The sequence below is a fragment of the Amblyomma mixtum genome, chromosome 3, assembly GCF_055824585.1.
Source record: "Amblyomma mixtum isolate Tamu chromosome 3, ASM5582458v1, whole genome shotgun sequence".
NCBI classification, from domain to species: domain Eukaryota; kingdom Metazoa; phylum Arthropoda; class Arachnida; order Ixodida; family Ixodidae; genus Amblyomma; species Amblyomma mixtum.
In genome coordinates, this window is record NC_143014.1 from 104436331 (window position 1) to 104453017 (window position 16687).

The 16687-nt window shown below is 44.6% G+C and overlaps 1 protein-coding gene across 1 annotated transcript in view; it reads right to left on the reverse strand.

Annotated features, from left to right (window-relative positions):
• Positions 1 to 16687, reverse strand: part of LOC149351243 (cell adhesion molecule Dscam1-like) — a 167696-nt gene that overhangs the window by 137718 nt on the left and 13291 nt on the right. The window contains exon 3 of the mRNA XM_089577000.1: positions 419 to 718. Coding sequence (XP_089433126.1) covers positions 419 to 718 — 300 coding nt within the window. The remainder of the gene's footprint in view (positions 1 to 418; positions 719 to 16687) is intronic.

The window sequence follows — 16687 nt, forward strand, 5'->3', positions numbered from 1 at the left end:
CGCGCTCGCGAAGCGCTGCCGCTGAGAGCCGGCGAGAATGGGTGGCACCGGGCGCATTCGCCTCTACTGGGCATTCGCCTTTGCCACCGATTCTCGCCTGTTCTCGGCTGCAGCGCTTTGCGAGGTGCGGCAGCCACGTGCCCCTGTGTTTTCCTTCGTACTGAGACACTCTGTATATGACTGACGAGAGTCATACAAGCCGCCGCCGTCCGTAAGTGCGGCGCACAACATCAGTACATACATTTCGGACAACAGCAAATAAGACGCACCAGATGACAGAACAACGAATAAAGGGGGTCGATTAACACCGAAACATGAAACGTATTCGAAATTTCTCAAGCTACCGAAGGTTGAGCCAGAGCCAAGACGGCTCTGCAGCCGAACCAAGTGCATTGTTCGAACACCTTGCCGAACTTACCGTTCACACGAAGCAAGGCCGAGTAGGCAGTGGTTGCCGCCTGGTTCTTCACCACGCACGTATAGTTGCCCGAGTGCTGGAGCTGCAGGCTGTCGGTGGACAGCATGCTGTAGTCCCGCTCGTTGTGCACGTTTAGCGCGGCCTGCGTGCTGGGAGCGCTGTTTTCAGCCACGGGCACGCCGTCCTTGAGCCACGTGAAGATGAACGGCGGGTCTCCCTGGACTACGGTGCAGAAGACCTTGATGCGCATGCCCACTTGCATGTCCTTGCGGAACTCGTAGTGCGAGATGACCGGAGGCTCTGCGCAAGAGGAGGAAACGGACGCCACGTCACGAACGTGTGCGCGAAGCGTTCAAGAGTTAATGCCAACATTCACTGGCAATGAACGAACGCATGGGCGCCTGTACAAAACCAAAAGAACATTGTTTTAAGGGCGCAGTTCGGAAAAGAACTTGATGAAAGGTGGTTAGAGAGCTGATAAAGGATTGGCTGGCTTTTCAATGAGGCAGAGAAGGAAGTCGAGAAGGAAGGGCGGAGAGATTCACAAGAAAAATGTTTTGGTTTGCTTGCTACGCTGCACTGGGGGCAGGGAAGAAGGGGTATCAAGAGGAAGGAGAAAGCGTTTCACAAGGTTGGCTGGCGCGCAAATATGTTAGCCGACCACATCTGCGGCGCTACTGCGACATTGCAACGTATTTGCGCTCACTAGATGGCGTAGACGCTCGAACCTTGTTTTTCGGACTGTCGACGACAGTGCACAGTAGGCGCTATAGAGTACGTGGTCTAGCACAGTCGCGGACAGAATAATATGGACGACGCTTCGGCGGTTAAACTGTTCCCTCGCGTTGTGTAAGAGAAATAGAAGGGGTTTCCGCCTCTATGCGCCAGCGCACAAGCGCCATTGTTTGCATAAGCATCAAACAACCATTAACTATCACTAGGTAACGCATCAGTGGAAAGTGTGGTACATGCTATTCGCTCCACGACTGCACAAGCAGTCGTCTTAGCGGAAAGGTATATCCAAGGCAAACCTTGATTTGCGCTAGTTGGTTCATAACGGCGCAAAAGAGACAGCTGTTTTCATAAGCCTTTCTTTTCCCTGTCTTTTTTGCGTCGTCTTCAGGATCAAAATATACCATTTCCTAAAATCGACATTTCTGACAATATGAAGGCATGACGCCTTTTAGGCTATCATGGGCGCCATGACACAACATGCGCGCGGATCTTTCTCACAGGCGAATTTGTATTGTCAAGATACGCGGCAGAAAAAGACTCCTGAGCTCTTTATTATGGAGCGCAGTAGAAGCGTTGGAACGTTGACAAGGTCTCCCCTCCTTCGATACTGTGATATTAACGAGCGACCATGTTCTCCAAATCAGTGCTGCAATGTGATGTAGATGTTGCTAGTTACGAAGAGTTTATAGAGGTGTTAAAAATTAGACTTTACATCTTGTTTAAAAACAAACGATAATTCAGTACACGAAAGCCGTTTCCGCACGTACAGTCTGCCTCAGCCTTGTGGACAGCGCATGAGCGTAGCATCTCAGTCAGTAAAAATCGACACCTCGTCCTAGCTTCTCGCTTCCAGAGGCAACGTTTACGAGGACGTACATCCACATAGACCTGAAAGCAAAGTGCACACAAGAGTTCTCCCCGAAAACCCTTGGCCACTTTCTAATTTCAGTTTCTATTGCGCAGCGCGCACTGCTGGAGCACTCTGTGCTAGGGTGACGCAGACTGTATACAGGGTGTTTCACCTAAGACTTTCTGCAATTTTTAAAAATAAGCTATTTGAATTAGATGCGCGCTTTTTCTGGCATAACATTGTCAGTGGTGTAGTACATCATAATGCAGCTAAGACGTGCTAACTAGCAGGCTTCTTAACCAATATTTAATAGTTAACTTTTAAACTATTACCGTTGGGCTCCTTAATTATTGAGAGGCATGTAGCCCACCGTAAGTAATGTCCATATCCGTTTTTAGAATTTCGAGAACGCGATTATCCTCGGCGCTGTGGCCCAACAAATTTTGGCTATTTCGACGAGTTAGGTTCACCGCACAGGTTGCTTTGCCTGCAAGCTTCTCAAACCGCATGTATTTTGGCGCGATGTAGGCGAAATTTGTTGGGCCACAGCGCCGAGGATAATCGCGTTCTCGAAATTCTAAAAACGGATATGGACATTACTTACGGTGGGCTGCATGCCTCTCAATAATTAAGGAGCCCAACGGTAATAGTTTAAAAGTTAACTATTAAATATTGGTTAACAAGCCTGCTAGTTAGCACTAGAGCTGTGCACGGGCTCGGGCCGGCCCGAAAGCCCGTACCCGGCCCGGCCCGCGGGCCGGGCTCGGGCCTTGCGGAAGTCTATTCACCCGGGCCCGGGCCGGGCTCGGGCCACGGTATATTTGTCTCGGACGGGCCGGCCGGGTTTCGCGATCGCGATTGCTCCTGCGTGGCTCCAGCCCCCTTGCTCAGAGCTTGATCTATCACAGTTTTGGAGAAGCAAGGCAGCGACGTACCCAAAGTTTTCTCTTCTTGCCAAGAAAGTGTTAGCCATACCGGCTACCAGTTCAAGCACCGAGAGAAATTTCAGCGCTGCCGGGTTCATTATCCAGGAGCGCCGCACTTGCCTCAAGCCGTCATCAATGGACGATTTGTTGTTTTTGCATAATAACTTGGAGTGATAACTCTCTACATGTGGCGTGTTTGCATATACTCACTAATTTTCATCTGGACCATGAGAGCCGAGCATTTTAAAAACATTGAAATAAACTGATTTTCCTTCAATTATCTCTTTCTGTTTCGTCGTCACTTCAATTTCAGTTTTGCAGGTCGGGCCGTGCCCGGGCCGGGCCTTAACTCGGGCGGGGCCCGGGCGGGCTTAGGTTTCTTGATTGTCGGGCCGGGCCGGGCCTCCGTCAGTAGTGTAGGGCTCGGGCCGGGCGCGGGCTGAAATTTGCGGCCCGTGCACAGCTCTAGTTAGCACGTCTTAGCTGAATTATGATGTACTACACCACTGACAATGCTATGCCGGAAAAAGCGCGCATCTAATTCAAATAGCTTATTTTTAAAAATTGCAGAAAGTCTTAGGTGAAACATCCTGTATGTTACGCAACAAGGTGGACACAAAGCGCGAAAATGATGTCGCCCGCAACATCGTAATTAACTAAAATCAATTCATAAACTTTTCAGCCACTATAGCATGCGTGTACTTTTTATTAGAAACTTAAGGGCGCTGTTGTTTCTTGACTAGAGTAAAATTTTCGTAGCCTCTCTATGTCCCCATATATTTGCCTTCAAAGTTATGGCTCATACCGCCGAATCACGCATGCAAGGCGGCGTTGATCGACGCGACACTCCTCCCCAATGCTAAGCATCGTATGTGTTTTTTTTCGAGTTCACTGGCCGAAAGTGAACGAGAAATAATTATATGTTGCACCTGTCGCTCCGTCGGTAGACGAAACGCCATACGCAACAGCTACGTCATATTGGGAGGAAGTTCTGCTCCCATAGTAACATCGTTGCATGCGCAATTTCTAGTACTGAGTTAAACATTTGGAGGCGAATGTCTCCGACAACGCGCGTGCTAGAAAAATTCTAACAATTGGAATAGTTCAGGAATGTGACAGCCTCGTTTTCAGTTTAACCATGCAGATTATCAACAGTGACTAAAAAGGTTATTTGTTGATTTTAGTTAATTAGGCAATAGGTGACGACAATTACCCTCTCACTTTGTTTCCACTTTGTCTCATAACCTACGCGCGAAAGCTGCTTTCGTGTACTGCTCATCGTTTATATTTAAAATATCCAGAAAGTCTATTTTTTAACGCCATATGTGAAGTATTCGCTAATAAATAGTGCAACTTGTGCAGGCAGGCATACCGGCTGTAAGCTCAAGTTTTCGGCTCATGAACAACGCTGAAAAAATGGTCACAATTATCGCGCATTCGCCTGGGCTGTCACACCCCTTCAGAGTCGCAACTAGGCATAGGAAAACAAGATTACAAATATTATCATCGTGTATTGTTATAGAAAGTTATACGCCTCACCTAAATGGAAGGAACCAACCTTCAAAAATATATACCAAGGTGGCATTCAGCCCTTGATGAGAGGTTGCATCTTTTTCTTGATTGCATGACATCACCATAGCCGACACAAGTTAGGTGACCTTCGTTTGATTTTAGTTATCCATTCCTTTTTTCGTCAAGCCATGACACTTTTCAAAACAATAAGAATGGTGTGACGGCAAAGTGCTTTATCAAATACAGATAATACTTCACAGTCTTATGCTTATTCTATACTGCTTATTGTAGATTAATGCATCTTTGATGTTTACCCAGTTTCGCCAGCGCAAAAATAAAAAAAAGATGTATAGTATACCTACTTACTGTTCGTACACTTTTCACTTTGAAACTGGGTGCCATATTTCTGTTGACTACTAAGCAAAAGTTGAAATGAGATTTGCCATGCAATTGAGTCGGTAGGCGACTAAAATCAAAGAAGTTTAATTCATTGTATCAACATCTGACATACTTCTATGGAAAGCAACAGGAAGTCATCATTAGCTCGAATAATTGTTGTTTATTTACCTGCCAACGCGCTGACGGGTTTGCATTTCGTGCGACGATCTTTCAGGTATTTGGTACGCCGTGCAGCACGGAACCTCGATAATGACACGCTTGTTTATTAGTGCAAAGCACTATTGGGATGCGTCAATCCCGAGCAAGATTTTGGGATATTTGTATGCTTGCCGTGCGCAGGCCCCCGCGCGAGAGCACTGTGCTATCGCCGTAGCCGAGCACGCCTCGTGTTGAACTGCGACACTCTCGAGCTGTGCACTCTCGCGCTGTGCACGGAACTTTCGGTCTAATGCGAGTTTCGGGGCTAAATACAAAAAACTGTCTCGATTAACCTTGGTTTATAGGGGTTTAACATCCCAAATCAACTCAGGTATAAACGCATATCACTGGTTATGGCGAGCAGCAGTTTACCGAATTGCAATTTTTCTAGCAGTGATCACTTGTATAAAAAAAAGCTACTGCGGTTTCTGGGCTGATGACTGCTTTTTTGCGCAATCTGCACGAAATTTTCTCACGCTGAATGCCAATTCAGTGTTTTGAGAGCTATCGATTAATGTGATAAAAGCTTGTATATACAATTCTTTTTATTTCATTCAACACATAATAATCATAACAGAGCTAAAATGTGTTCGATAATTTGTCAGTTAAATATTCACACAGATGCTTGAAAGAGGTATCCGCCCGATTAGAGAAACTCAACCTTAAAGGCGGGCTCCATGACTCTTGCAGCATTTCGATGAAAACTGTGTTGAATAAAATGAAACACACTGATTATGTATGTGCGGGCGCGCTCGCGCGAGCATGTCCGGGCGCCGTCAAAAGTAAGTGGAAAGCAATATTCACGAAAAAATTTAATTATTGACCCCCCAATTCATGCATCCTTGAATACATATGTGCAGCCTAATTGTGATTTTGCGGATTGCACTGTGCACCAACAAGCATGGACCATTATGCTTTAATTTAAAAAATTAATCTTTTTTGACAAAGTCACCTTCCATTTACTTTTGAAGGCGAGTGTACCTGTGTGTGTTCCTTGCGCAAAATCAAGGGTCTGACTCTACAATGCAGCAATAAAGGTACAAATTTGCGTTCCTCTAAGAGGACGTGGCGCATAAGCCTATAAAACAATGCTTTCTCACCTTAATGTGTAATCTTTAAGCAAACTTCGCTTCCTCAAGGCAAAAGGGCATTTGAAGTGCTCGCTTCTTCTTCTAAGTTGCCTGCATCACTGGCGTTGCAATACACCGATAGCTATGCAGGCGCAGTGCGTCTACATCTGGTCAGGATCATCAGCAGTAGGCGCCATGGACTGCCTGCAAGCTGGGAGTACTTCGCATTCACTGCAGGTTCAGAAGAGTGACGAACCGTGATAATCAGAGTTGCGGAACGGGAGTGCCCGTTGCATTCTAACTCCGTTATGGAAAGAACAATCCTGCGTAAACCGGCTCTATGTTATGCCTTTGAGAAAGCCAGGCACGCTTTGCGCAAACTGCAAACCACGCCGAGGCTTAGCGGATGCAGTGTCGTTTCCAGATAACGGCTGTCCGTGATCAGATTATGAAATGTATTCTCCGACGTATCCGACAGAACTTTCACTTTCAAGCAGTGTTCTCGAGCCAGGTGTCCCTCGAGGTCCGAGCGCTCATATTGCGCAAAGTTTGGTACGAATCACTCAGGGAAAGAAGGCTTAGCCATTGCTTGTTTTATATCACGGGCTGCGCGTTCCAGGGTATTGATGGCTGCGTTTCCTGGAATGTCGTAGCGACTATGCGGGATCTGAGGTAAAGTTTTGTGACGAAGTTATCTTTTCCTTGTCCTTTTTTATACGTCCTATGTGAATGATCGATTTGCTTTCATCTAGCCTGATGTCTCTTTTAGGTAAAATGACGCCTGCCAATTTACTAAATGTTACGCAAAGAAGGCGGTCTTATTGCAAGCGTATAATGCATAAAAAAGACATTACACAGGCGGTTTCATCTAAGTAGCACCAAGCTTTAAAAGAAATGACCACGCACTCTACGAAGATTCGACTAGTGCAGGTTTGAAGGCAGATGTCTTAACAAGGTCAGAATAATTTTAGATGTGCCAGATTTATTAATGAGCAAAGATAAATATAGCTTCCTACCGTTAACTTTAGCACGCAGTTTTCAGTGTAAAACCCGCGGAGTATATTATGAAATGTCCATTTAGTTTGTTTTCTTCAAAGTAACTTCAGCGGGGTTTGATTTTTCAATGTGAAATATAACGATTTAAAAATTGTCGCGTGACTATGTGCTCTCTCGTCGCGAGGTTTGCACCCTCAAGCGTCCTTGCGCAAAGTCGCAGTGTATGAAGAGCTCACCGATCACAGCGATGGCTCCATGATAAGAGCGGTCACTTTGTTTTGTTAGACCTCGATGCTGCTGCAAGAGCGATGCCACACCGTCGTCGTTTTACGGCATAGAGGAGATAATTTCTTGCAGTCCAACGTGGCCACGCCTGTACTGCAACATCACGATTCTAACAAAGGGAAGAGCCCGCACTCGTCGTACAACCATCGCTGAGACAGGTGGCCTTGTCTATTCCTTGCGCCTTTGCGTAGTCGAGCTACTTGAGTGGGGGCATATTCGATTCGAGGGCATATTCGATTCGATCGCAACGCGGGGGCGCGGGCTTTATTTCACCCCTAAAAGAAAAAAAAAGCGACACTAAAATTGCTTTGAACAAAACAACTGAAATGGGAATTTCTCAGCATGGCTTGCAACGTTTACATTCAATGCTAACGGAATAGAAAGGCACAAGAAAACAAGGACGAGAACACACAATAGACAGGACGGACGTCTATTGTGTGCTCTCGCCCTTTTCTTGCGCCGCTGTAATCTATTGGCTACGTCGCTTCACCAACGAGCTCAAACCAATATCTTGCGGTTACATTCAAACAATTTGTGTTAAAATTAACTATCGAAAATGATCTAATGTTTTTTGTTAGCGAATAAGTCGGATTGCAAAATAGGCTGACCTACTCAAGACGACTACTTACAACTCTACGCTTGTCGAATATTCGTGGAGTGCGTTGTTTTTAAAGCTTGCCAGTACTTAACTGGAATACCCTATATAAAGTACGTAGTAGTTGACACGCCGTGAGGCAACTTAGATATGCCGTGTTGAGAACTACGTCAGCAGGTCTCGCTTGGAAGCAGCCAGCGCACATGTTTCTCCCGGGTGGGTCCGAGTACCTCCTGCCCACTCGACGGCGATTGCTTCAAGGCCTGCAGTAATGAACCACCAGGATAGGGCCCGGTTCAGCCGTGTCGTTCCCAAGCTTGCGGTGGAGTGAGGCATGCCCGATGCTGCACTTGGGCTATGGGTGACGATGTAGTGGAGATCTTCGAGTAAATTTCCACCACCTAGGGTCCTTTCACGTCCGCTGAAATTCCGCAGCACATGAGCGTTCTGGCACTTCGCCTCCATCGAAACATGGCTGCTGCGGCCAAAATTCGATCCCGCAAATTTTGGCCCAGCAGCTGAATGCCAAAGTCACTAAGCCACCCCGGCAGAGTTTGTACGGAAAAGTCAGAAATGGAGCTTTAAACCTGGCGTAAACCTTGCGTGCGTATAATATAATCGACAGAATGAAGAGCATAGCTAAGGGAAGCGTTTTGTCGCGATATACACGCCGCCATTTTTAAGCGGCATTCTCGGCGCGGAACTTAAAACCACTGAAATGTACTGCATGCTCGGGCTTTTCGGTTTTTGTGCTCTGACGATACCTTCGCGTTTGCGCCGTATTTTATTCCCCGTTTCCGCTCATACCATTTCTCTTGTTACTTGTGCAGAGCAGAAAATCCGGTTTGCGTTCGCTTTAATCTGCATACTGCTTCTATGCTTTCTTCTCTTTGCGTGCTATCGCCAACTTTTTAAAACTTTTCTTAGTCTTTCTGGCATCAAAAGGTGGCTCGTTGGGGGCGCTACAAACCTACCGGTGCGCAGCATTTCAGTTCATTGCAGCGCCACCTTAGCGTCGACAGTTCTTTCCCACTGAATGAGTTCTGGAACACGATTCTCGCGTGGTTGGCTTTTCCCAACCCGTTCGCTTCGTCCCGCGCGATTGGCCGGCGCCCCGGCTGTCGTCATACAGCTGGCGCACCGGCCAAACGCGCGAGCCGGACCGAACTGGTTGGGAAAGCCAACCACGCGAGAATCCGACCCCTGAAATCAACAGACCCAGTTTATAGCCTCCTTTATTTTTCTGGGTGTGAACGTAAAGACAGAAATATTTATTTATTTATTTATTTATTTATTTATTTATTTATTTATTTATTTATTTATTTATTTATTTATTTATTTATTTATTTATTTATTTATTTATTTATTTATTTATTTATTTATTTATTTATTTATTTATTTCAAGTATCTCTCTTGATATATGGAATTATCGAAGGAAATGGTTCATATTACTGCAAAATGTCTGCTTGTTGATTTACGGCGGTTTAACGCCCCAAAGCGACTCAGGCTATGAGGGATGCCGTAGTAGAGGGCTCCGGATAATATCGACCCCCTTGGGTTCTTTAACGTGCACTGACATCGCAGAGTACACGGGCCTCTAGTATTTCGCCTCGATCGAAATGCGACCGCCGCGGCCGGGATCAAACCCGCGTCTTTTGGGCCAGCAGCTGAGCGCCATAACCACTGAGCCACCGCGGCGGCATATTACAGAAGAAGGGTCAGGTGAACAACGAGAACACTAAAACATAAAGAAAAAGCGATACGCATTGCGGAACACGCCATAAACAAGGACTTAGTAATTACAATGTAATAAAAACACAAAAACAGGCAAAATGTGAGATCGAACAGTAGCTTCTCTGTATAGCCGTTGCTAAGTGTGGAAAAATAATAGAAGAAAAGCAAAGGAAAACAAAGGCAGCAAAAGGATTAAGAAAAAAGAAACGTCATGAATTTATAAATATTCCAAATATTCCAGAATCATTTGTAGCCCTAAAGACGCCGGAAGGCAGTTCCACTCCATAGTGGTTCCGGAAAGAAATGAACCTTGGTACAATACACTGGGGCTTCCATTTGAATATTGATGTTTTAGCCAGCTGTACAAAATCTCGAGAGCCGATCAGGATGCCCAAAGAACCTTCACAGCAAAATAGAAACCGAATTTCATTATATTTTGTCAAACATTAGTGCCTTACGTACATTCGTACCTTTGGCCGCACTTAGGGCAGCCCTCAGTGGCAGCCTCCAGTGGTACCTTGAACACAACTGGGCGTTTTGTGTGCGTCAATGCAAGTCGTCCACTATGCAGCATTGATTGAAGTTTGGAGAGTATCGCCACCGAAGCAGCTTTAGAATTCACATTTAAAAATATGCTGATTTTCACAAAGCTGGATCAGGTCCACATTGCCTATGTTAATAAATGGTGATTGCTAATCATTTCTGTGGAGACGAGACGAATATTTTGTGTTCAGCCGAGGAAACAATCCATGGCTGTTTTCTAGTTCTGCCATTATGAGGAGAAAAATGAAGCAAAAGTTTTATAGAAACAATTTAACAGAAGAATAGAAGAGAAAAAGGAAAATGAGATGCAGCAAGGCAGCGGGGTCCTTTATATTAGAAAAAAAAAAGATATCGTTACGCGCACTTACGCGTCATGAGAACTGGCGCTCATCTTACGACACAAGGACATCGGATTAATTGGGTCTTACTCTCTATCACGCAAGTAACGCAAATCGTAAGATACGCACTTCAACATATTAAGGGTAAGAAAATAGCAGTAGTATTTATAATAATGTGTGCAAGTATTACTGAACTTTTTTAATAACTCTATCGCAGTTCGCAAAGTTGTGGTGCCCGCAGCTCACAATGATCCGCGAGATTAACCGCAAACAGGCTCGTGATTAGTTTTTGAGTTGCCATTTGACTGGTGTTTGATCTGCGCGGGTGGAAACAGATTAAATTACTTTCGACAATATTAATCAGCGTCACACATACCGCAAAAATTTTTGGTCTGCTTTTGATGAAATACAATATTTGATCAGGCATTCGCATGAAATGAAGCACTTTCACATACTAAAGCAGCACATAAGCAATCAGGGAGGTTGTAGACGAGGACTTCGGAATTGCTTGACCGCTTTGTGTTTCTCACTGCGCAAGGAAATCTCACTCCACGACTATTCTTGCTTTTAGTTGACTGGCATCGAAATGCAGGCTCCATGGCAACGGGTCGAACCTGTAGACCTCCGTCAGAATGCTTGGTTGAGGGACGGACTTCCGTGAACGTGAAAATATCACCAAACGCCGGCTTTCCTACAGCAGCATTCATTAGTGTAAGAAGAACCGAAAGAAATTATTGTTATCCTGCCTGGCCGATGCTATAGAACTTTAAAGGGCCACACCAAAGTCACATGTGACCCAGGAAATTGGGAGAAACACGAGCTGCGATGTTATTTTGATACCTGCAGGCTTGATAAAACTCCTTCGCTCTTTGAAATCAAACATTTAAAACTTCTTGCGGGAATCGTGTTTTTGAGCTCTTTTCAGTTTTTGGTACGTTGATAACTCTGTAATGGCAATCTATATTGTGCATGAAAGCCCGTTATGTTTTGTTTTAGCGTCAACGAAGGGCTTGTGTGGTAGTGTTATCAACTTATAACCGGGTTGTCTGACTATAAAACGCAAAGAAAATGGCATCGTCTGCAGCTGCAAAGCATTCTGCGGTGGCGTTTCTTTTTTTTTTTTATGTACTGACGAATATCATTCATTAACACTAACTTACTCTGCGAAGTTAAATACTTCTCTTGAGAATTATGTCATAATATACCAGTAACTAGTGATGCTTTTTTTTATCTTGCCACTGTGCAGTGTGCTATAGTCATCTTAATTAGTTTTTGAACATGGGGTAATTTTTCATAGCAACTCTTTATTGCGGCCTATCGTGTAGTTTTCACTTCGTTATGGACACCACATCTGCCCTATTATAGTGCAACGTGAAGAAATAATTTGCTGAGGAAAATTGCCTTTCCTGCTCCTCAGCCTCTCTTCCTTCTTCCTGTTTCCCGCCGAGAAGAGTAAGTTTCGCATTGAGATTTCAGAAAATAGCTGGAAATTAATTAAATAAAATGCTAATGGTCTTGCTGAAAATGCCCGCTAAGAAAGCTTTGTAGTGTTACTTAATATTATCCTCAATAAAATCCGCATAAATGTTCTAAGATGAATGTTTTTACAAATGATAAATGTGATAAACCACAAACTATCATACTCTAGTTTGCAAACCTCTCCAGTAATAAGCAGTCACTAGGTACGGAAACATACGTGTATTGTAGGTGCTTGCGATACGCCAGTAGAGATTTACGCCGTCGTAGATAATCTTAGTGATCGCTTTCTTCATTTTAACCACTATTGTTCATTTTTACACCTACAATGAGATGAGAGAAAATGACAATTTTTTATGCACTGGTATGTGCTTACCAAAGATATGAAGTCACACATATTACAACCCGTACTTCCGTCGGCCGTCGGGTGATCGCAATCGACGCTTTTAAATGCCTGGTAATGTCCTTGTAACAATCAACGGTAAGAGTGATAACTCACACCTTGAATCCGGTGTTCTAGAAGGATGCTTAACTATACTCTCTTAACGTTGTCTCCGCAAACAGAAACCTTTTTTTTACATCATGCAATTTTTCTCCCGACTTCGCTTCCAATTTTGAACGGAATTACCAAGTTCAGTCTGCTGGAATTACTGCATGTGCCGCCTAATCACTTATGTCACTCAGGTCCTCACATGTTTCAGTCTTCGTTATGTGTTTATTTGATTTACGTATAATCTAAATCACTTCGGCGCATAGCATAAGGGGTGGGGCACGTAAGTTAGATCCAGTTATGGAGGAAAAAGTAAATTACAGTTCACAGAAATAAACGTAAATTCAGCAGGAAAGTAAGGCGATCTGTACAAACAAAAATAGGGACCAGTCAGTACACGACACTTACCATACAAACAATGAACAGCTGTTTGGAGCCAAGAGTTAAGAAAAAAAAAATCAGCGCCGGGCACGGTAACCGCATAACACAGCAGGCAACCACCTTCTCCGACTTCCATAAAGAAGATTTACAGTTTTACAGGCATTACTACATGCCGCCTAGCGAAAAAGATGAGCTTCAGTGGTGTTATAAGGCAAAAATCTAACCTAAAGTACAAAACATTTTAGTTGGGTTTAACTGGCATTTATATCGGGCAGTTCATTTTTTTTCCGCCACAGAACTGTCATATCGGTTGGCTGTTGCTGAAGCAACTTATTTACCTTTGTTACCTTGCAAACACGCACATCGGCAAATAATATTTTAAACAGCATGCCGAATAACCACGTAACAGAGCCTTCCTCTTATGATGGAACAGTACACTGACTGTGCGCAGGATTTCTGCAGTTCCTAGCAATATATATTTCCAAAAATGTTCCCCTGCACGTTTACAGCTTCGTTCTCATTTTACTAGGACTTCACCTTTGTTTCTTTCTGGGGTGTTTGCATGCGTTCACAACTACGTATATTTCATGAATTTCATTTTTGATCAGTTAAATTTGGTTGCTCAAAAAGCTACTCCGTTCCATTCTATTCAAACAAACGGATGTGAAGACACGGGCCTCGGGATCGACCCCTGTTAAATTTCAATAACGAAACATGTCTCTACCTTTTCCTTTAATTCATGGATAAGTGTGAATGTGTGCATCGAATAATAAAAAGCTCTCAAAATTTCAGTTCGCTACAATCGTTTCCTTCACTTTAAATCGCGCTTGTGCGTTTCCCACTTGTCAGTAAACCAAAAAGACATCCCCTCTGCTATTTCGCCCTGCAGTGGTTTCCTGCCTGTGTCGCCGCATTCGCGGAATTAAAAGACTTGATATGAAAAACGTTTAGCTGAAGGGATACCAAAATGAACCGGCATGCTCCCTTACAATAGCGTCCGCGTGCAGCATGGAAATCTGGCTTGCCTGAAATTCGCGCTACTAATACGACAGGGCACGCACTGAAATCAGGCCGAGAGAGCTTTTTCAAGTTGGGCTCAGCACGTAGAGTTTTTTTTTTTTTCCTGTGCGAGAGTTTATTCGCGGTTTATTTGCGTTCAGCCTTCTTTTGTGAACTCACTACGACGGCAGGCTAGATCAGGGCGAAAAAAAATCAGCAACTGCAAAACCGCTATCTTCGACAACGGTAAACAGATGCGCCTGCGAATATTACAGAAGAAACGGGCCAAGTTGTTTACTGGCACCCAATCTTTACGTCGTGGTCGGAAGCGAATTCAGGCGCTTAACAACTGAGAACCTTCTGAAGAAAAAAAAGTGTCCTTAAAACAATGGGCGACCACCACTGCGTGCATCAGAGAATATTAAACAAGTCGCACAAAATAACGTGGCACAGCCATGTTTCAGTACAAGAATGTCGATAAGGCTGAATTAAAAAGTCGAAGCTGTCAACGTCGTGAATGACGCGTGCATAGCGCGTGGTCATATTAAAAGCATAAGCTGTCGTTTTTGTTTTATTGCGTTTCTTCACTGTCCTCTGCTAAAATTGCACTCGTGACGCACTTCGTTGTTGCCGCCGGGTCGATACACGTGTCGGGTGGAAAAAACTCTGCCCCACAAGAAGCGCAAACGACGCTGTTTGCGACGTAACTCTGCGAAGTGATCGAATGAAGAAGAGCTCGCGAAAACCGCCGCTAGCCCTTTCGTGGCTCAGCGGGAAGAGCAATCTGCTACGACCTTCCGCTTTGGGTCTTCTGTTTGGCGCCTAGATTGTTTGCTCAGGCTGTTGCTGCTGCCAACGGGCGTTTGATGGTAAACCCAGGCTTTAACACCTCTGTGTCGAAAGACCTGCGAGCGGTGGCAGCTAAGGGTATGAAAGGCTCATGCAAAGTTCAGGAGACAAGATTCAAGGCGAAGACGAGGGGAGAGCAGCTGACAGTGTTTTCAACAGGGTTTTGCGCAAACAAGGCATTTCTTGATTTGCCTCACTTCTCTTGCGCGTTTCTAAGAACCGGCAGGCTGTAGTGAGGCTGGAATAGAAATAAAATGACAAGAAAAACAAAACGTACTAAGCGCTAAAGATAAGGCGTGATGTGCTAAAAAAAAAACTGAAACTTCAGGTATCAAAAAAGAAAAAAGGCGGGGGGCAGGAAGCGCACGCATACGCGATCTGTAACCCCGATTCGTTAATTTCCACTGCTACCTTTTTCTTTTTTACTGTTCTGTGTCTTCAATGTTACGCCCACTTTCGTCCCTCAGGGTACTTGAATAAAAATTTTTGAAAAAGAAATATATATGACTAATTGACGAAATAATCGGCTTTTAAGCGGTCTTTGGAAAAAGTGTCAGGGGTTCATTAAGGTTATCCCAAGTATTTCGGAGCCCGCCGCGGTGGCTCAGTGGTTACGGCGCTCGGCGGCTGACCCGAAAGACGCGGGTTCGATCCCGGCCGCTGCGGTCGAATTTCGATGGAGGCGAAATTCTAGAGGCCCGTGTGCTGTGCGATGTCAGTGCACGTTAAAGAACCCTAGGTGGTTGAAATTTTTGGAGCCCTTCACTATTGCGTCCCTCATAGCCTGAGTCGCTTTGGGACGTTAATACCTAATAAACCAATAGACCAAACCAAGTATTTCGGCTATTCAAAGAGAACCTTTAGATGCCAGTGCTAATAATGATGTTTAGTTGCACGCTAGAATTAGTGAAGTGTTCTTCAGCTTTGGATTGAGCTGTACGCAAAGCGAAATGTGATCAAATTGACCTGCTCCAGTTCGTGTTGCCGGCCGTGCTTTTGCTTTAGGTTAAGCATACCTTAACCTTCACGTTTTTTTTTACCCCTTTGTTTTCAGTGTTTAGATCGCGAATCATGCGCGGCAGTTCGTCCCCTTAGTTGCTTAGCAGGGCAATGTCCCAAGCATATCAGAGGTTACTAAAGTATTCTTTTAACTTTTATCTTCTGTAATAGCTCAGTGAATAGCAGCGGAGGCATTATCACATCTTACATGACACCCTTCCTGATTGGTATTTCATAATTGTCCAGAGGAGGAGTATGGCCGCTGTGCAGTCCCTAAAAATATTTTCTAGCACTTTTCATGCCGTCGTGTAAATGCATGTTAAAAATAATTTTATACGGTTTTAATTGCAACCTATTTCTAGTTTCAGTCCTATTTTTCGGGCATGGAGTTGTGCTGCTATGATTACTTGGTTGCGCAAGTAAGAATTCTCCGCCCTTGACCACGTCGTCGCTGTCCCGACAGCTGCAGACAGAAATATGTCCCAGCGTAACCACGTCACTCGGCCGCATGCTTTTCATATCCATGCTTATGCGGCTGCTCTAGGAGAATGTGATGGCTTGGACAGTCGAGAAGCCCTTGGAGGGTGCCTACCCGTACTTTCCGTTGTACACTGCCTCGCCTTCTGGACGGCTTTACGACGCTAGTTTTATTCTGAATCCCTGAACTTGTATTTTCTGGGCTTGAAAAGGGATATAAAACACGTGAAGGTTACGAAGATGAGAACGCTCGAACGACCGAGGACGGAAACGTAAGTAGCATAGGGGGTGAAAAAAAAAAAAAAATGAAGGCAATGTGATGGCAGTATGATCCAGAACAAAGAGAGAGAGAGAGAAAAAAAAAGATAACAGAACGCCTTGCAATGTCCTCGACTTCGTGAATGATCAGCAACAAAA